Source organism: Osmerus mordax, chromosome 14 (assembly GCF_038355195.1).
Source record: "Osmerus mordax isolate fOsmMor3 chromosome 14, fOsmMor3.pri, whole genome shotgun sequence".
Lineage (NCBI taxonomy): Eukaryota > Metazoa > Chordata > Actinopteri > Osmeriformes > Osmeridae > Osmerus > Osmerus mordax.
Window position 1 is genome coordinate 13,070,943 of NC_090063.1, and position 21,035 is coordinate 13,091,977.

General features: G+C 49.4%; 1 protein-coding gene across 1 annotated transcript in view; it reads right to left on the reverse strand.

Moving 5' to 3' along the window:
• The window catches only part of lrba (LPS-responsive vesicle trafficking, beach and anchor containing), a 178,324-nt gene that overhangs the window by 79,829 nt on the left and 77,460 nt on the right, over positions 1 to 21,035 (reverse strand). The window contains exons 35-36 of the mRNA XM_067249692.1: positions 18,998 to 19,106; positions 8,668 to 8,834 (exon numbers count right to left, since the gene is read on the reverse strand). Coding sequence (XP_067105793.1) covers positions 8,668 to 8,834; positions 18,998 to 19,106 — 276 coding nt within the window. The remainder of the gene's footprint in view (positions 1 to 8,667; positions 8,835 to 18,997; positions 19,107 to 21,035) is intronic.

Consider the following 21,035-nt stretch of genomic DNA (forward strand, 5'->3'; position numbering starts at 1 on the left):
TGAACACAAATGTTGAGAAGTTTTTCTTGCAAACATATAACTGTAGATGTATCCATCTCTCATTTATTTTTTATTTTTTCCTTTTTCTAAAGCGATTCCACCTTCAATGTTTTCATCTTCTGAAACATTCGAGCAGACGTAGAGCTTTTAGTACGGAGGAGAGCAGCGACTGAGCACGATTGGGCATCCCTGCTGCAGTTATGTGGGGACGCCCCCCGTCTCGTGATGAGCCGAGCTGGCGCTCTGCGTCTCTCAGGACGGGAGGCAGAATGCTCGGGATCCCTCCTGTTGGAGCACAGCATGGCTCAACCGTGCTAACGACACATCCACACAACTCATGTGCCTGTCCCACATTAAATAACAACAGCAAAGTACCCCCCCATAAAAGGTTGAAACTAACAAGGGAGGGAGTGATATTGCATCTCTGTAACATCACCCTGCTCTCAGGGACTCCCGTGGGTCGAGCATGCGAGAGTTTGCAGTCTGGCTGGGACTCTGTAGTGCCAAATGAAAAATGCTAATACGCCCTAATTACTGGCGGCTTAGTATCACGCGCCCGCCAATTAGCAGCAATTAAACTCAGTGTAAATTCTGTGACAAAAAGGGAGGGGGGGGGTATGGAAATGATATACTAATTATATTTGGCTTGCAGGGGGAAAGGGGAGAAGAAAGAGTTGTGTTAAAAGAGGGGGTGAATATAAACCAAAAACTGGTTTGTTATGGAACAAACCATGTCCAGTAAAAATGTGCAAAAAATCACTGGAAAATGTAAGGATTGAACGAAAGTAAATGTTTTGAAACTACGAGGTAAAAAGGTGTACTCCAGAAACAGGTTATGAAACGAAACATTATTTAAGCTACATAAGTAAAATTCATTTCTTTATCCTTTTGAAGCATTGAACATCAGTGGTGTTTTTGATGAGCCACACTACTTTTTCGGCCCTTTTGACAACATGCGTTTGTCCCCATCTATCACAACCTTCGCTGCTAAGTAATGATGCTAGCCTCTGGACCAGAGATGCATAATTTTGCCATTACCAGTCTATTCTCATAATGTTCTGACCTCTAGCCTTCAGAACTGATCTTGGATGTCATGACAAATGTAAACTGGTATAGGACGATCAAAAATTTCCATTTCCCCCCCCCTCCACACACACAAAATAAATAAATACTTTGAAAAAAGCTCCCAATGGTGTCTGAGATTGTGAAAAGCTTAAGAGAGGGGAGGGGGGGCGATCAGTCTGAAACTTCCCATTTATTACATGTGGACAGAATCATCAGCAATAAGCCTCTGACATCCAACAAAGGTGGCCTATAACGTTCGAATTTAAAAGTAAAAACACAATTAGATAATGTGAAACACATAACAAAATGACACGTCATGTGATATCACCCCCTTAAAGAAACTAGACGAGCACAATTACATCTGGAGCCTTTTCAAAACATCCAGGTACGGGGGGACCGGCTGACGGCTAAAAAACCAATCACCGCCAGCCCCTTCCCTCTAGGTTGTGAGGTATGGCTCGTGCGTGTGTGATGATGCAGGACCGGGGGGGGGACGGGGGACGGGGACGACGACTGTGACAGACTCATCTAACACGGCTGTCTGCTATTCATGAGGCCCTCCTCCCCTCTCTCCATCATGCCTCTGAGGCCCATTATACAACACTTATGGCACAATGAGTGTGTGTGTGCCGCGTAATCATGTCAAGTACTACACTTGGAGAGCGGGAGAGAGAGAGAGAGACGGTACTGTATCTGTACACTCTGTGGCTGATTTGGACCCTAATAATAAAATCCTGTAAAATCTTGTGCATTATGGAAGAGACTGACAATCAGAATATAAAAAAATGGTGTCCTTTGATAATATATATATTTTTTTATAACATATACTATTTAAAATATACACAATATGCAAAGCGTATGATTTAATACAAACAGAGAGAGAGAGAGAGAGAGAGAGAGAGAGGAAGCTAAATCCCGACAATACAAATGGACAGTCCCTGGAAGCCCTCCTTCCTCCTCCTTCCCTCCTCATCTTCCTCTTTCCCACTCGGAAGACACTTGGTATTTTATGTGGCCCTTTTCTGCTTTCGCAGCAAGGAAAGCACTGGAATCTAAAGATAAAGGCGATTTTTTTTTGTGGTAAATGGTGGAAGTAGCAAAATAAATGACCCACTGGGCCAGCGTGTAATTACAGTGGCTGGGGAACGTACCAATCTATCAAGACTGAGGGGGAGTAGGGGTCTGACACGCCACAGTGGGGGTTAGTCAAAGGAGATAGCCTTTGACTAACTACTGGCCCCTGACAATCGATACTCCCCAGATATTGCATTCTGGAAGAGCGGGGCCTTAAAAACTTACCAAATGGCTTTTCATTCAGATATTGATCAGCCCCCCTTATCGTGACCTTGCTCCTCGAAGGCCATATACTTTCTTAAGGGTATATGAAACTCATAAATCTGGGAGCCGCTCCACACACATATACTCTTACACACACACACACGGCCAGGACTGGTGGCTGTGAGTGGAAGGGAATGCTGGTGCAATAGGTCTTTCTCTTAGATGGTGAGCCTGTTTTCACAATATCACAGGGACTCCATTACATGTCCCACGTCCAGGAGGATAGGACACAAGGACGCAGGATGGCACAAGTTCACCAGAGAGGAAAGATGCTCTGGGGATACCAGATCAGTCGACATCGCTGCAGATATGTTTGGGATGTCTCAGCCAGTCAGTCTGGTTTAAGCCTCTTCAGGTGTTTGTCCACGCACGAATGGACACACAATAATGAGCTTGCCGTCCAGGCAAGTGAATACTACATTCACAAAACCATGCATCACCATCGCAGCCTTAAACGATAAAATACAAATACTCGCCATCAACTTCAACTGTATCCCACAAACCTCTGAAGAGTGAGCGCATTAGAATGTAAAACATTCATTTCCGTACTGCATGGGCAGTGGTTAGCTGCGTTAACATATGGACAGCATCAACCGTTAATACGTTCCACCATGACACTTTGTTACTATTCCGTACAAGCCCGGCCACTGTGTTGTATATACAGTCAGAGGTAAATGTTATCATTGAGGGCATATTCTAATTCATATCCATAACCCCAGCCCGCACGGTAGGGGTTCTGCGGACCAACATCATTTTATATAACGGATGGATCGGAATGTTCGCATGTCAGAACTCCGATGTTAGGCCCACTCCTGGGAGGTTTAGCAAATGTCGTCCGTTTGCAACAACTGTAAGGTCTCTGGTATACGTGTGTTTGGGTGGAAGGGTCATGTTATCACGTCCCTTTAATGTCAACGCCAAACGCCTTCAGATTTCTTGCCGCGATTAATGCTCATTTACAAAGATGTCCGTCGGCGACAGGGGCGAGTGTATGCCAAGATGTTTATGGCTGACGGATGGTCGTGCAGATCCGTCTGAGAAAACTACTCGCTGAGCTAATTGGTTTTCAGAGTAAGCTTTGAAGGAAACTATGCCGTGTTCCTACCAAGAGGCTGCAGAGACCCAAGTGGAAGAACAGCTGCTCTAGCTCTGCATTCTGGGACGGCACGCATGTTTGTACGTAGGCCATAAGTGTTTACAAGCAAACCAGAACCATTAGTGTAAAAAAAACAAAAAAACATTGCTGAGAATTGGCTACATGGTAAAAATGGCAATAATCTATTTTGAGGAATGTATTAAATTATATGATTTGTTGTGGCTTTCAGCTTAGCTTCAATCTTAGCTTTAATATAGTTTACAAACTATTGTTTCAAAGTTTGAGGAAATAGCTGAACATTAGTATCCTATTTCGACCATACAAAACTAATAATCTTGGGAATTCTGATTTGGACCTTCTGCACCTCAACCCTGGCAATGCTATAAAAGCCACAAACTTGCATGCCAGCTTGTTGAGGAACTTAAAGCATAGGCTAATGATTTTCGGAAGGATTCTCAAATATAAACTCAAGGATGACGTTGGATTAGGATCCATTACAACGACCGGTCTGGTGTTTATTCCATTTCCAAATGCAGCTCTGAGAATATGATGGACAGATAAGGTTGGGGAGGGGGTCCTCGTTTCTACATCAGAGAAACAAGCACTTGAGACCTATACACACACCGCCACGGAGAATCACTCATCTGTGAAGGTTTAGTGGTACACTAGAGGGGCAGAGGCTGCGAGTATCCCTCCATCTCTCCCAGCCTGTTCCTCTCCTCGTTCCCCTCTCCAGTCCCTCCAGTCTCTCCATCATCTGCCCCCCTCCATCAATGCCTCTATCTCTCCATCTCCAACATCCACTGGTAAACAGTCATGTTCTTGTTTCCTAACTCTCATAATCCCCCGTGACAAGCAGACTCCTAACTTCCTTATTCAGCTCTGCTTATCCACTCCGAGCACAGCTGTCGTTTATAAGAAGTGGGTTCCAGACACTGAGCAGACCAGTGTTTTAGTATGATCTAAAGCTACACTATACTGTACGTCTGGACCGCAATCACAAAATATGCTTTGGGAGATCCCGCCAACTATTCCTTCAGGTTCAATCTGGTAGGCATAGCTGTACCGAGCGGTGCATTGGCTCAAAACAGATGCGGATCAAGGTGGTATATGCTAGCTGGCAGAGCTCAGTGGGACTACCACAGCACACAGACTGTGTGCAATTAACCAAGGGAATGATGCATGGTTAAAATGATGTGGCCAAAGCCTGGCAGGTAATGAGGCCTGTTATGTTGGTGTGTTTGTCTGCATCTGCCGGTTTGATGGGGATTCAAGTGTGTGTGTGTGTGTGCGCGCGTGTGCGTGTGCGTTGGGGGGAGGGGGTGAAGAGAGGGAATAATATTCTTGCAACATGATTATACATCCAGTCTGCTTCTAATGTCATACATAGACAGTAAAGTGTGCCGTTACAGTATACTTTTTATAAAATGAATCCAAACTACTGCCTTGTATCCACAGTCAAAGACACAAACACCCTTGGGGTTACGTCCAACAATAGAACAATGCCCTTGTTTTGCACACAAAGGGATTATACCTAGCACACACACAAGCGTAGGATTAAGCGGATGGATGAAGTGAACCACCCCCCTATCTAACACTGGGTTACAGGAGCCTTCGCCTTGAAGGTTGAGGCCCAACCAATGACATACTACAAGATAAAATAGTAATGCTAATATCAATAGTTTGTCCATTACAGGTCAGCTAACTGTCCGGCGGAACAGTTACAAAGCTGTCTGTTTTGATCTCGCCCTGCCGATCGATACAGGGGCATACTGTTTCAATTTTGCTTGCATTGATTTTCCCCGGAGCACAGCCTCCTCGGACCATCAGTCTTTGTGAAGGGGAGGAAGATTTGATTTACTGAAGAAAAATTGGAGCGAGCATCACAGTTTTTTTTCCCCTCACAAACCCCCCCCCCCCCCCCCCCCCCCCCCAATCGTATTCTTTTTTTATTTTTTTTATTGAGGCTGTGACACGGAGGGGGAGGGAGGGAGATGGATGTCCCTGGGCTGAAGAGATTCTGCCCTCTGGGCCTCCATTACAACACAGCAGAGGGGAGGGAAACGAGCTGCTTAAAGTAGAGATGAGAGAGGGAGAGAGAGGTAGACCCACAGAGAGAGAGAGAGGGGGACAGTCAGATAGATAGACAGAGAGACAAGGGTAGACAGAGGGAGAGGAATGAAATCACGTTCACGAGAGAATGGGACTGAGAGAAAAAGGAGAGATGGGGATGAGAGAAAATGGAAGACAGATAACACAATTGCAATAGAGAATATAAGAAGAGCTAGCCAGTGCATTTGAAATAGTTGAGCATTAAAAGTGGAAAAGGGGGGGGAGAGAAAATGGTGCAAATAATAGTGACATATTACAATAGTTAATTGCATCGAATCGTAACCACGTAAAAATGTATGTGAAATAACCACAACAAATGCCTCAACATCAACGCTTGCCTGTAAGTTCACCCTTGCGGTCCCTTTCAGCATTTCAGCTGCTACACTGCACCACAAGAGCTACCTCCTCTAGTTCTCTTTCCCTCTCTCACTCCGGACCCATAACTTATTTCCATGCTACATTAGTCAGCCTATTTGAATGCAATAAAGGAAGAATGGAGAGAGAGAGAGAGAGAGAGAGAGTGTGGCCCACTGAGGCGACGGGCCAGGTATTCTCCATCATCTCCATCTCATCTCTCCGCTGGTCCGACCACTTTGCTCAGGTGTCATGTACATCAGAGATGATTTGTTTCCTGACCCAAAAAAACACCAAGCAGCCAGAGAGCACCATGACCCCCCGCCCCCCTCCTCTGCACCTCCACCCCACCCAACCAGAAGAGAGAGAAGAAAGTACATGAGGGGGGGGGAGTTGATCAGTGGATGCGTGTTGCGTCTGTCTGTCTGTCTGGACACCTTGTGACAGAAGAGGGCAGATCTGGGAATGAAGGACGAAAGCACGAGAGATGCCTTTCTTTGTTTGGTGCAGCGGTGTAACTCCTGGGACACTGGTGGACAGAGAGGGGGGGGTAAGGAGAGAGAAAGAGAGAAATGGGGTGGTGAAAAAGAAATAAAATAAGGGAGTGAAATAGAGGGGCGAGATGGAGAGAGAGCAAGGAGAGAAAACCACCTAACACCTCTTTCTCTCCTGGGGCAAGGGCTGCTGTAAGCTGGATATTAAGACACAAATTGCATTCAGGCGGGTCACAACGTGTCACATGATATTAGACGCCCGCCGTGAGGAAAACAACAATTCCCATCAGCCTGTGAGAAAATAATATTTTCATTTTCGGCCCCTTTATTGAATGGAAACTTTGGGGAATACGTCTTTATGGAGCGCGAGGCGAGCATGTGGATTTTTACACCGCGCCGACAAAAGGTCGTAATCATGGTTGTGTGTAGCCTTTGTGCTCCCAGATTTCACTTTCACTGAGAAATGTGTGCGTGTGCCCGTCTGCACACATCCTCTCCCCACTCTCTCTCGTTCTAGGACACTGAAGATTTATTTTTAAGCATTTTGTGCATGCATCCTTTACATTAGCAATACGGGTACCAATGAATACCTTTTCAACCATGGTTGTGTGTGTGTGTGTGTGTGTTTGCCCTTGTTGTGGTGTGACAGCTCTCCACACCAGATGTTCCTCCCTGTGCCCGTGTGCAAAGGGAGGGCCCCAGCGCGGAGCTGTGCCACCTGACCTTCTCCGGTAATTGACCGAAGCTATTGATGTAATGGCGCAGGTCTGATTGTGATTTATTAAAAGCTGTGCTGCGCCCGCGGGCCTGATGCCAGGGGGCTCCTGCACCCATCGGCGGCCATTAGCGAAGCCATCAATAGCCCAGCGAACCGAAGCCCAGTAATGGGGAGAGCCTCGCAGGGCCTTCGAGCACAATCTCAATAGCTAATGGCATGGTTGCGTGTAGAGAGAGAGAGAGAGAGAGAGAGAGAGAGAGAGAGAGAGAGAGAGAGAGAGAGAGAGAGAGAGAGAGAGAGAGAGAGAGAGAGAGAGAGAGAGGAGGGAGAGAGAGAGAGAGAGAGAGAGAGGTGGAAGGATGGAAGGAGAGAAAGAAAGTCTAGAAACAGAGAAACACTGAAGTGCAGAAGTAAAGAGAGAGAGGGATGGAGGGGTGAATGGTTGGAGGGATGAATGGAAGTAGCTAAGGGTGAAGACGGAGACGTCACAGGGAAAATGGGAAAAACAACAAAAGAGAAGAAATTAGGAAATGAGTACCAGAGTTCCCCCATGATGCCGCACACACACACGTCTCAGTAGAGTCCCATTCCAACAAATAATCTAGAATCAGAATCATTCTGGACCGTCCAGCCTGCACAAACAGGCATCATTATAGAACAGCAAAGGTTTGTGCTGGCTGCTCAGTGGAGCCAGCTCAGGGTAGGGGTTTCCTCTGCTGCCAACGGTCTGGACGGCTGTTTCACCAGACCTCTCATCTCTCTCCGGAGACCTCAGGGGTCGCCTACCTGACGTCTGCGTTAGGCTGCGCCTGATTCCCTCAAACAGCCCGAATGGATTGGAGGATGGTGCTTGTACTGAGATTTAAACGGCTGCTGTGTTTTGACTAATGGATAATTAAAGTAACAGGTGACTTATACACAGCTGAACTGTGTTTCGCTGCCGTCTTGCTGTGTGTTATGTTTCTGTACACAGTGTCTGCATACTGATTGCGTGGGTGCGTGGGTCCACTCCCAGAGCGTCCCCTACCAGAGCGTCCCCTCCCAGGGCGTCCCCTCCCAGGGCGTCCCCTCCCAGAGCGTCCCCTCCCAGGGCGTCCCCTCCCAGAGCGTCCCCTCCCAGAGCGTCCCCTACCAGAGCGTCCCCTCCCAGGGCGTCTCCTCCCAGGGCGTCCCCTCCCAGAGCGTCCCCTCCCAGGGCGTCCCCTCCCAGGGCGTCCCCTCCCAGGGCGTCCCCTCCCAGGGCGTCCCCTCCCAGAGCGTCCCCTCCCAGAGCGTCCCCTCCCAGGGCGTCCCCTCCCAGGGCGTCCCCTCCCAGGGCGTCCCCTCCCAGGGCGTCCCCTCCCAGGGCGTCCCCTCCCAGGGCGTCCCCTACCAGAGCGTCGCCTCCCAGAGCGTCCCCTCCCAGGGCGTCCCCTTCCAGAGCGTCCCCTCCCAGGGCGTCCCCTCCCAGGGCGTCCCCTCCCAGAGCATCCCCTCCAAGAGCGTCTTACCTGGCGGAGGAGGCCCCCCAGGCGCCGTGCTTGTCCGTCAGGATGTTGACGATCTTCTGGACCAGCTGCGTGGCGGTCACATGGTCGCGGTACTTGGCCGCCCGGATCAGGTGGTCACACATCTTCTCCTCATCGCGCTTCTCCGCTGCGTACTGGGCACAGTAGGACTGGAGGAGACAGGAAGAGGAACAACCACTGTCAGAGAAAACGCAGGCAGCTTCTCAGGAAATGATGTCGTCGTAAAGCGACAATGCAGTTCAAGACCAGTCCGAAACAATGCAGGTTCACTTCTATGATTTTAATAGCACAGTGTTGCCTATTTGATCAGGTATATTAGCACTGAGGGGTGAATGACTGAAATAGATGTGATTCTGGAGTTAAAACTCATGAACCCCTACCCTCAGAAGAGAAGGGAGAGAGGAAGGGGGGAAAAAAACTAATAGAATAAAATATAGAAAAGTGCAGGGTCATTTCTGTCACGTTGTCACAGTGATTAATAATGTTGGACTTGGGCATTTACTAATGCTCTCCCCTCAGGGCGCTCGAAACAAAAAACATCCACAATGCACAGGGAGAGACATTATTCTTAGTCGAAGGGTGTTATCAGGAAAGGCCTTTGAACTGTAGAAGAGATGGTGAAGCAAATGCACCTTATACCAGAGAAGAAAAACACTCGCATCAAAAGGCAGTCCTAATTTCTATTCAAAACAGAACAGAAAGTCAGGAACAAAGTAAACCAGAAACAAACTTTAAAGACAAGCTGAAGGTTTTTCATGTGACTGACTCATCTCAAACACTTGGCTATCAAAGGGTAACACAGAACTAAAAGGACTGATAAGCCAAAACCTGGTACCCCAGCATGTATCTCCTCGCCCGGCAATTCAATTAGTTCTTTAAGGAAACACAGCTCAGTGGTCGGGGTAAAAGGTTAGTGTGTAAATACCACGAGCAACAATGCAGCGGGATTCCCTTTGAGACCAACATTGTGCAACAAATCAAATTAACCTTTAGCTAAGCCTTCAGAGGAATGCACCTACTTTATACGTCTGGTTGCTGACACGGGCATAGGAACGCAACCTGGCGGCTCAAAGTTCCCAGTAAAGTGCTTTCTAATGGGTCCTCCTCTCCAATTTGAACGACCACTTTTCATAGCTGACAGAAAATCTATAGGAATAAAGCACATTAGGGGGGCTATTCTGCTAGCTATTGGCCTCTAATTATCAATCTATGTCTGTTTGGGAAGGCCTTGACCGGATATATCTGGGAGGAGGAATATGAGGAAGGGAATGTTTTAATGGTAACGTCCAGAATAGACATGGGGGTGTGTGGTTGAGTGGTTCTACACACACACACACACACACACACACACACACACACACACACACACACACACACACACACACACACACACACACACACACACACACACACACACACACACACACACACACACACACACACACACACACACACACACACACACACACACACACACACACACACACACACACAAATCTCCAAAAACATTATATTTGTATACAAAATATATATTTATATATATTTTATATTCAACCTGATTATATTACACAAATGTGCATCTCGAAAGGATGATCCACTGGATAATAAATATTGTTTTTGTACGCTGTGAGACTCCATTAAAAGCCTCCATCTGAGCCATTTTCTTATAATTCCCAACCTGTCCTTCCTCGTAAAGGTAAGACATGCTGAAACCCACTACGGGGAGTCCTGGGTTCTTCAGATCCAGTTGTGAACAGAGCAACATCATGCCCAGTCTCTCTGACGTGTGGTATCTGCATTACTAACCAGCTTCCTTGGAGTTTAAGCCCATAACCATAAACAAACACTTCGTCACCCCTGGCTAGCCTGCACAGCCATCCTTCCCAGCCATGCTGCAATAGGCTTTCTAATTGGCTCAAACTAAACCTCTGTGATGTAATGAACTTCCCTATAGGTCAAGTCTTTCCCTCCATGATGTAATGTGCCTTCCTATTGGCTCTGGCTGAGTCTGACTGTGAGGTGAAGTCCAATAGTTACACTTCCCCCTTGAAATAATAAAGGGACAGCTGTACATATAACTAGCCCCGTTAACAGCCAAACTACGTTTTGGCTCAATGTCAGAAAGCAGACGTCACAGTCGAGTATGGAGCCGTTTCAACAGAAGTCGTGATGGTTCTCTCTCAAACCCACTGGGTCTATACAGCTGAACACCCTTATCCCACCACCGTCTCCTAGCCCTCCCCTCCGCTGACAGAACAAAGACTTGAGACCGAACGAGGAGACACACATCACCCCTCCACTTATTTTAAAGGAAGCGTGTGGCTGGGATGTGGGGGGGGAGTGAAACGGTGAGAAAAGTACAGTTTGCCATTAGCAATGGGAGAGGGGGTGGTAAAGGGTGGTGTATTCTGAAGTCGCGTGTGTGTGTGTGTGGGGCGGGATTCAATGATGTTTGAGATCAAAGCCGACCGTTCGGTTGCTTACAGAAGGAAACTGAAGAGGTCATGGGAAAGAGTGTTTGCGTGCGTGTACATGTGTGAGGTTGTGTATTGGGTTGGCCGTGTCGGTGCAGGGAGGAGGAAGTTGACGATGAAGTAAGCCCAGGGATTTGGCTGCCACCCCTCCTGCAGGGAGGACAGCGAGGGCGGGGCCGGGGCGGCTGAGAGATCTTGACGACTAGCGACACCGTAATCATCGCCGGGCCCTTCCTGCACACAGGCCGGCTGACAGGGTCGGACAGCGGGGGCACCCACCCTCCACCAAACGCCAAGCAGAGAAGACAGGGACGGGGGACGGAGGGGGGGGGGAGAGGTAATGGCCAGCGTTAATCCGAGTAAATTACATCGAGTCGTGTCTCAAACAATTCCTCCGCCGGTCATGTAAATAACGGGAGAACACGTGTAGGGTCTGGCCGGACTGCAGGCTTGTGGGGAGGCTGACGGGGAGAGAGCCAGTGGAAAATGAGAGGAAAAAACTGTAGATGATGAAACGGAAAGATATTGCCGGAGGGGGCTGCGATATTTGAGTAAATACCGTACACAGGTTCAATTTAAGCAAGTGCACACAGGCCCGACTGAGACTTGAAAATCCAAAAAGCCATGGCTCCGTCTAAATCCAGTATTACTCAGTAGGGCAGTGAAAGGCTGTGTGTGCGGCTGTGTGTGCGGCTGTGTGTGAGGCTGTCACTCAGATACTATGTCGAAGGGGCCAAGTGGCCTAATGGGCCAGTGAGATTGGGTCTTGATTTAATTAGCACGTGTAAACCTGTGTTTGTCCTCACTGACTGGTAGAGGTGCGTTATTTCAGGCTGCCACGCCGACACACACCGAGCCTTCCAAGGCCCCGGCGTTGACATCGGGTTTGCAAGGTTATGCCGTCGAAACGGATAAGCGACAGGGGAGGGGAAGACGAAAAAAGAACCAACCCAGGGATCTTATTAGAAGAAGTTGATTTACATCATCTTGACTTTGGTGCTGGCACACGGGGGGGGCTACACGTGATGGAAGGTTGGGCTATCGCCACGGCCGCATTCCTCACCAATTCTCCTGTTCTGTCGACAAGGGTTCCCTGAGGGTTTCATTTAAGAACAAGAAGGGGGGGGGGGGGGCGGGGAGTATGGCGGGTGGCTAAGACTTGTCCTTGTCTCGTTTCAGAAGAATGCAAATATGTTCCAAATAGGGAATCCCTCCACGAGGAGAACAAGGGGTCTGGGGAGGGGATGAGATGAGGGGATGAGATGAGAGGGGAGGAGAGGAGAGGGGAGGACAGGGGAGCAGAGGGGAGGAGAGGGGAGGAGAGGGGAGCAGAGGGGAGGAGAGGGGAGGGGAGGGGAGGAGAGGGGAGGGGAGGACAGGGGAGCAGAGGGGAGGAGAGGGGAGGAGAGGGGAGGAGAGGGGAGGAGAGGGAGCGATCGTAGAAAACAAAAAAAGAGCTGCTGAAGCAAATTGCTTTCAAAGAGATTCCCTCGCACTTGATCCCTGTGCCCCGCCCGAGTTGGAAGATTGCGCCATCAAGAACAGCGCCGGGGGAATTCAGACAATGGCGAGTGAAGGGAAGGGGAGCGAGGGGAGAAAAATGAAGGCTTACAAAAGTACAATGGGCGAACAAAAGTCACCGAATGACAACGGCTGACAGGCACCTCCATCCTGAAATGATGCCCTGGTCACAGACACGCTGCTGACTATTGATTTTCCTCTCTCCTCCTCGCTCTCTCTCTCACTCACTTTCTCTCTCTATATGTCCGAGACAAAAAAATTATCTCTCCGAGCAAACAGTCAACTCCCACCCTCCTTTCCCCCTTGACAGCGACCATCAAAGTTAACACAGGTGCAACACTTATCAAAAGTATCTCCCTCTCTCTCCCTCTCTCCCTCTCTCTCTCCCTCTCTCCCTCTCTCTCTCTATCTCTCTCATCCCCCCCCTCTGCCCTCGTCTCCCCATGTCCATGGTTAGAGTATATAATGGACTGGTCAACAATGCCTGGTGGGTTGGCAGCACTCTCAATCTCCTCTTCCTCCCAGAAGACTCTTCTCTCTCTCCGTCCGTCTCTCCCTGCCCCTCTACCTAAAAGCACCCCCCTCCCCCCTCCACCTCCGGCCACCACCATCAGTCTGTCGGCGCCGGCTTCCTGGTGTCGGGGCGGCGCGGCACCTCAAGGTCGACGGCGGGCTGAAAAATCGGAGGTGTTAAAAGCATCGTCCTGCTCCCGGGGGGGTGAAACATAGTGAAATGCAGGAATGAGGCGGCGGGGATGACTAATCACGCACAGGCTCCGGAGAGGAGAGGGGCTCCGGAGAGGAGAGGGGCTCCGGAGAGGAGAGGGGCTCCGGAGAAGAGAGGGGCTCCGGAGAAGAGAGGGGCTCCGGAGAGGAGAGGGGCTCCGGAGAGGAGAGGGGCTCCGGAGAAGAGAGGGGCTCCGGAGAAGAGAGGGGCTCCGGAGAGGAGAGGGGCTCCGGAGAGGAGAGGGGCTCCGGAGAGGAGAGGGGCTCCGGAGAGGAGAGGGGCTCCGAGGAGGAGAGGGGCTCCGAGGAGGAGAGGGGCTCCGAGGATGAGAGGGGCTCCGAGGATGAGAGGGGCTCCGAGGAGGAGAGGGGCTCCGAGGATGAGAGGGGCTCCGAGGATGAGAGGGGCTCCGAGGAGGAGAGGGGCTCCGAGGAGGAGAGGGGCTCCGGAGAGGAGAGGGGCTCCGAGGAGGAGAGGGGCTCCGAGGAGGAGAGGGGCTCCGAGGAGAGGAGAGGGGCTGGTTTGGGACAGAGCAGGAGGAGCTGATGTCTCCAACCTTGAGGTGGACATGGAAGGGGAGCGAAAACACAAAGAATAGAGGAAAACAACAGAAGCGCTATATGCAGTACAGCGCCTCCAAGCATAACGCTAAACTCATTCTTATAGGTCTAACTTTGTTTCAATATGAACCCTGTGCAATGGTGGTAAAAACAAACGTAAAAAAAAAAAGCTTTTCATTTCAACCCGAATCAATAAAATGTTTGTCTTGGTGTGTGCTGTAACAATGGTGCAATCTATCTATTTATTCCAGGGTGGTGTGTGTATGTTTATGTGTATGTTTGTGTGTGTGTGTGTGTGGGTTTGTGCAGACTGGAGACGAGGGGCCTCATCTCGCTGCTTCCCCGAGCCCAGGGTCAGCTGGCCAGAGCTAACGATGTGAGCTGTGGAGGAGGCGGCACCCTGGGACTTCATTACCCAGAGAAGACGGAGTCTCTCTCTCCCAGTTTCTATCGCAAAGATTTTTTCTTCTTCTCATTGTTCAGGTTATGACAGAAAGTAATTACCAGTGAGAGCTGGACAGTGATGTCAAGGGTATAGGAGTGGATTTTCTTACATGAGGTGCGAGAGGGACAATTATGTTAAGCGCTAATTAGCCAGTGATAGTCTGGCTTCCATAGCTTCTCAAGACAGCCAATTCGATAACTCTGATATTACAGTGGGAAGGGATGTGGGGGGGAAGGAATTGTCTGTGAGAACAGAGGGAAAGAAAAGAGAGAAAGGAAAAAAAGAAGAGAAAGATGGATGAAAGAAAAAGAATGACCCAGGTCTTGTGCCCTCTCTCCTATCTGGGTCGTCTCATCTGCCCTGGAGCCCAGCACTTCTCAATGCTAATGAAAGGTGCTGCAAAAGCTGTTTGATTTCTCTCCTTCCTCCCTTTCTCTTTCCCATTCTTCCTTTGCATTTCCCCTTCACTCTTTCTCTTATCTCTCTCTCTCTCTCTCTCTCTTCCTTTCTTTCTTCCTTCTCCATCCTCATTCGTCCTCCCCCCCGGTCCCTCTCTCTCACCATCTCGCTCTCCCTCTACCCTGAGATATCAGAGGCCATAGCTTGCTGTGTAGAGGGGTGTGTGATCTGAAGATCTCCTGCACATTAAGGATCCCATTAGATAGAGAACACTAAAAGATAATTGGATTTCCTCCCTGCACCCCCAATCAAACCCCCAAGTTATCTTCATCTCTGTTTCACCCTCAGACGCCTACAATAACTTACTCTCATGGCCAGAGATAACTCAATTCTGCTACACAGGGAGAGGGGGACAGAGAGAGAGAGAGAGAGCAGGAAGGGGGGTGGGGGTAAGAGCGAGAGAGAGAGAGCAAGACAGATAGAAAGAAAGAAAGAGGGAGGTGGAGAGACAGTTGAAGACACAAAAAGAGCTAGAGAAACACATGGCAAGAGAAAGAGAGACAAATCAGAAAAGAGACAAAGAGAGAAAATTAAGGGAGAGGAAAAAGAGAGAAAAAAAAGATGAGTGGAGAGAGAGAGAGCATGTGTTTCGAGTCTCACAAAAGCAAGCAGTGTCTAAATCACAGGGCTCCTCCATCACGTCGGCTCCCGTGGATATGAACTCTGACAGGGATCAAACATAAATTAGTCTTTTATCTGCTGAATAATTCACTGTGGCCGTGGCTGGGGGCTGGGGTCTGGGGGCTGGGGGCTCCCCTCTCCCGCGTCTGCAGCGTGTGGGGAGGCTGCTGAGGGCTTGTGAGACGTTACACAGCGACAGCCCCACCAGGCTGGATCACACAAACCAGGAAGTGGTCACTCTCTGGAGGACGGAGATTACCGCTGTGGCCAACGCTCCATTGTCACGTAGCACGTTCATTTAATACGCGGGTGATCGCTTACTGTGGTCGACTGGAAAAGGCAATGGGACACTGAAGTTGGAAACGAGAGATGATGATCTTTCTCCAACTTTTACTTGTAGATGTTATATGACCCACACACAACCGATCAGAACTCATTGTAAAACCTAATCTTCACATAATCATCATCAACCCAAACGCCAGATGAACACAGATATATTTTTTTTAAAGTACAGTAAAAAAAAACTGATAAAACTGTGTTCCTTTTCCCAGAGGGCATGTTTCATTGGCCTGTTATTTTTATAGCACCGCTGCAAAATGAAAGCATGGTTCGAATGAAGAGGGGGGGGGGGAATCAATACGGCAATATCAGCCATGCACTTATCAGTGGCTGGCCTCTCTCAGAGGTCACCGAGGAGCAGTCCAGTGTTTAAGTGGGGAATTCAATTGTGAAACATGTTGTTTTCTTCTTTGTCTTTTTTTTTTGCCTCGACTGCAGCAGTATCTGATTAGAAACTATTGGTGTAGGGATGGCAGGGAGGGACAAAGAAATATTTAAGTATTTAACGTGCTTAACAAACACATTCGAAGAGTTATGCCGGTTGTCTGGTGCGAAGGGCGAGCGTGAAAACGGCTGATGACCTGGTCTGACAGCCCTTAGCTGCCCCAAACACAATAACTGGCATTTGAATGTTCACATCCACTAGGCAACACTGTTACATGTTGTTTGTAGCATTCCTTAAAGACTACACTGAAACCACATCATACTGAACATTCAAAAAACATGAAGCCACAGTATGGATAAAAACAAGACTGGCTCAAGAACAGAAATGCAGACAACTCACATCTCTGGGTCTCTGGAGAAAATGTTTGTCTTCCTCAAACTTATGTTTCGTGGGAAGCAACTACTAAATAATCCAACGGAAGACATGTCGTCCTTGGCCTGCCTTTGGTTGTCAAGCGCACTCCGCAACCCAACATTTGACAGAGATAATCTACGGTGTCTAGGGTTGCAGGACGCACAACCTGTCAAGACAAATAACTTGTGTGTGTACGGGACCATTCTGCAGAGTAGACTGCTGGGGACTGGGACATTTACACATGAAAGAAAGAAAAAAAATGAGTGAAGCTATTGCTTAAGTGCCATGACTGTGACAAGACCTGGAGGTGGTTGGAGCATAGATCTCCTGTGTAACTTAGCCGAGACTTTAAGGAACGCTGCACTGAATGTAACTCTGCCAGGGTGTTAGTTTAGTTCTTCATGCCATCAAGAGATGATATGGACAAGCGAACGGCAATTAGATTGGTTTTGGGGCGGCAAGGACTACTCCCTGGAGTGGGCTGTCAGACCAGGACACATCCTGCTCCGCGCTCAGCTGGGAACAGGGATCTGTGGAAAGGGGGAGAGCGATGGAGACAGACTCGCACACAGCTGAGAAGAAGAGGCTCTGGAGGTGTGTGTGTGTGTGTGTGTGTATGGTGAGAGGATTCAAGCTGCCAACTGTCTGCGTTTTCTGAAGAAGAGAATTGGGCCAGAGGACCGTGTCTCTTCCTCTTCGCTTGCACACACACTCCCACGCACCCACGCTCTTTAGACAGACACATCGCGGAAGTGTTCACCTCGTCGTGACGTTGCACCAGCATGCACAGACCCACCTCACCTGGACACTGAAGGCGGGTGGCCAGAAAGAGGTGGGGGGGGGGGGGGCTGATATGTAAACTTGTCAGTCAGACAGAAACGCTGACGGGGCCGGGAACAGGTTAGCGGCCCTCGCGGCCAGAACGCTGACACGCAAGCTGCACCTCACCTATGAGCTCTGAGGACTCGCCAGACGGCTTTATCGCCTCGAACCCATAAAGAAAGCATACCATGTTACCACGGGGGGGAGGAGGGGGGTGGGGGGGAGGTCACAGTTAGAACTTTTAGGTCAGCACCTCTCATACCTGTCTGTGGATTTTAGTGACGGCAGGATCCTGAGAAAGGTGGGAGGGAGGGATGGGTGGAGGGAAGGAGGGAGGGAGGGAGAGGTATGGAGAGGGCAAGGGGTTTGGGGAAGGATGCCGTATTCCTGTCACGGGCAAAATACACCCCCAGTGGGAGTAGAACGGACCGGGCCTCAGCAGGGGCAGGAAATGATTCAGGACGATTGAGAGAGGAAAGGAGGGAGGGAGAAAGAAAAGGAGAGAGAGAGGGTTTAGGCCCCATCGAGGAGTGCCCGTGGGTTGGGGGGGGGGTACCACTGGTGCTGCACGAGAATGGCAGAGTTTGTGTTTTGCATTGGCAGAGTGTGTGTGTGTGTGTCTTCCAAGAGGGCTACGGGGCCTGAAGCTACGTCTGAAAGCACAGGGATAAATGAACATGCCTTTATGTTTGGCTAGTCAGTTGAGCCCACTCTGGTGTGTGTGTGTGTGTGTGTGTGTGTGTGTGTGTGTGTGTGTGCGTGTGCGCATATGTCTCTGGTGACAGTACAGTATGTGTGAGACATTATTATCCGGCGGAGTGGGGCTGTGTTTGAAAAGAAAACATGGGTTCTCTGGGTGTGTGTGACAGGTCTAGCGAAGGTGACAGACAGGTTGAGAGCACAGAGCCGGTCAACGCCAGCTACCCCGGCGAGAGCGTGTGCTGCTGGGAGGCTGTTTTTGTTCAATAGCGCTCGAGTGAATTCGAAAATATTCAACTGACTTTATCAAACTGGGCTTTAATGGGATTGGCTTAGAGCTACAAATAGACGGGGCCGGCCTGGGCCAGCTGAAAGCTCCTGCAGCTTTCACAAAGACAAATGGGAAGGCGAAATACATCTTGTCTATTTTTCATTGCGAAGCACAACGAAGGAGGTGAAGAAAGGGGTTGTAAACGTTTGTTAGAAAGTTATTCTTACGTCATCGTCTCAATGAATGCTTGAAACAGGCCACCATTTTGGCTCGAAGGCCTTCCCCCGTAGGCCTACAGGCTCCTTTGAAGAGAGCTCCTGCAGCTTGCAAATATTTTTTTCCAGAGGCCATTCTGGGTCAACAAAGTCAACTTTTGTGAATTATCCTGCATGCACGGCAGTGTCGGAAATGACACATTTTTGGCTCCAATGATTGTATTGATATTAGCCACGTTATCATGGTTCTCCACAGCGATCGACTCGGACAACTCGGGTCTGACGTCATTCCCAGCGTCGGGATTTCCGACATCAAATGGAACGCAGCAGAGCACGGCGGCCATTTTGTGTCAGTCTCACCTCAAACTCTGCGTGCTTGTGGATGTCCTCGGCTCTCTGTCGGCTGAGGATGAACTCGGCCTCGTTGGCCACGCGCACCAGATGGTCCTTCATGGTGTGACTCAGCAGTCTGGAAACACACGAGGAACATAGGAGCTGCTCAAACACCTCCAGACTCATTCATAATGCACACTGTACTGTTTCATTCGTTAAAAAAACAAAAACATGCTAATTCATACTAACGGAAATAAGGTATTTTCTTTGTCTTCCATAATTGGATGGAATGAATAATAACATTGTGAACCAAGTGTTTGTCCATAATTACAGTTTATTTTTATTTTTCAAGCAGCATATAAAACAACACAAAACGGCTATTCATTCAACATAGTAACCAAAAGCCTGTTCAACTTGGAACTTCCAGAGGACCACCTGGAATAACCTCATAAGAACCAGAAAATGACCAAAACCAACCGTGCAAAATGACCAGAAAATTGGGTGAGTAGTTGCTTTACTTGGGGGCCAGGGTGCTAATTGATTTGTTAATGATATGGATCTGACACGGGGAGGAGGGGGGGGACCTCTGCTCCTGCTGCTACACATGTAGACCCCTTATCTATTCTAATAAAACATCCATGCCTTGATGGAACAAGGGATACTGTGTATGTAGGTGTGTGTGTGTCAGAGTGGAAAGGACCGCTCGCCAGCTTCAGAGGTCAGGCCTGTGCAAAGTGGAACAATAACAGGCCAGAGGCCTGGGGGAGGGGCTGAGAGGAGGAGGAGAGGAGGGGGAGAGGGGGCTCAGAGAGTGGGCTGGAGGAGGAGGCGGAGGGGGGAGAAGGGGGCAGGGGTCTTTGTAACCCAAGCCTGCAGTTTCAGCCCAGGGCAGCGGGGGAGCGGAGGTGCTGGGGCCTCGGGAGCCTCTCTGGCCCCTGAGAAGCCTGCCATCAATAACCTCTACTGCTGCTGCTTCGCTCTTTATGGTGCCTGCCTCTTCCCTCTCTCACACACACACACACACACACACACACACCTCTCACACATACCTCACACACACCACACCTCTCACACACACACACATTCACATAGTACTGTGTGTGCACAAGCACATACACTAACATTCACACACACACACACACGTCACACACACCACACCTCTCACACACACACACATTCACATAGTACTGTGTGTGCACAAGCACATACACCAACATTCACACACACACTTCACACACACCACACCTCTCACACCTCTCACACACACACATTCACGTAGTACTGTGTGTGCACAAGCACATACACCAACATCTTTCGCCTACTGCCATGACTCGTCTACCTCTCAGACTGCGTGTAGCACAACCCCACGTAGGTGACCCGAGTTAGAGATCAGGCCTTCTGCTTAAAGTGGATTACAGCCCTGCCCTCGCTACCTCTCACATCTCACAAACACACCTACACACACACACAGACAGACAGACAAGGAAGTCTATGGCAGCACTTATTTAGCATTACCTTGGATTAGCGTGCGCTAATTCCATGGGCTGGGGGGATCGTTAATGCAAATGTAAATGCTGGACCCTCTAACTCTAATATTGATAGGCGGTGTTTGCAGTCAGGAGTTAGAGAAGGGGGGGGGGGCTCACACAGGACATGAAAGACAAGAGAGAGGCAGAGAGTGAGACAAAGAGAGACAGGCAGGCAGGCAGACAGACAGAGGGGGCACAAGAGAGTGGGACGAGTCAAGGATGTCACAAGTTACGTGTCACCTCCTCCCGTCCTTTTCCACCCTCTCTCCCCTCCCTCCCTCCCTCCCTCCCTCCCCCCCTCCCTCGGGGAGAGGCAGGTATTGACGGAGCCTTGAACTCCGGGGCCTCAGTTTCCCAGCTCCTCTTTCTACAGCCATTGATTTTGTTTTTTTGCTACAATAGGAGTCCCGTAAGTTGAGTGCCCTAGGGCTTGGGAAAGAGTGAAAGAGTGTGTGTGTGTGTGTGTACAACTGTGTTATTACACCCTTGTAATAGTGTGTGTGTGTAAGAGTGTGTGTGCAGATTGGCCGAGTTCA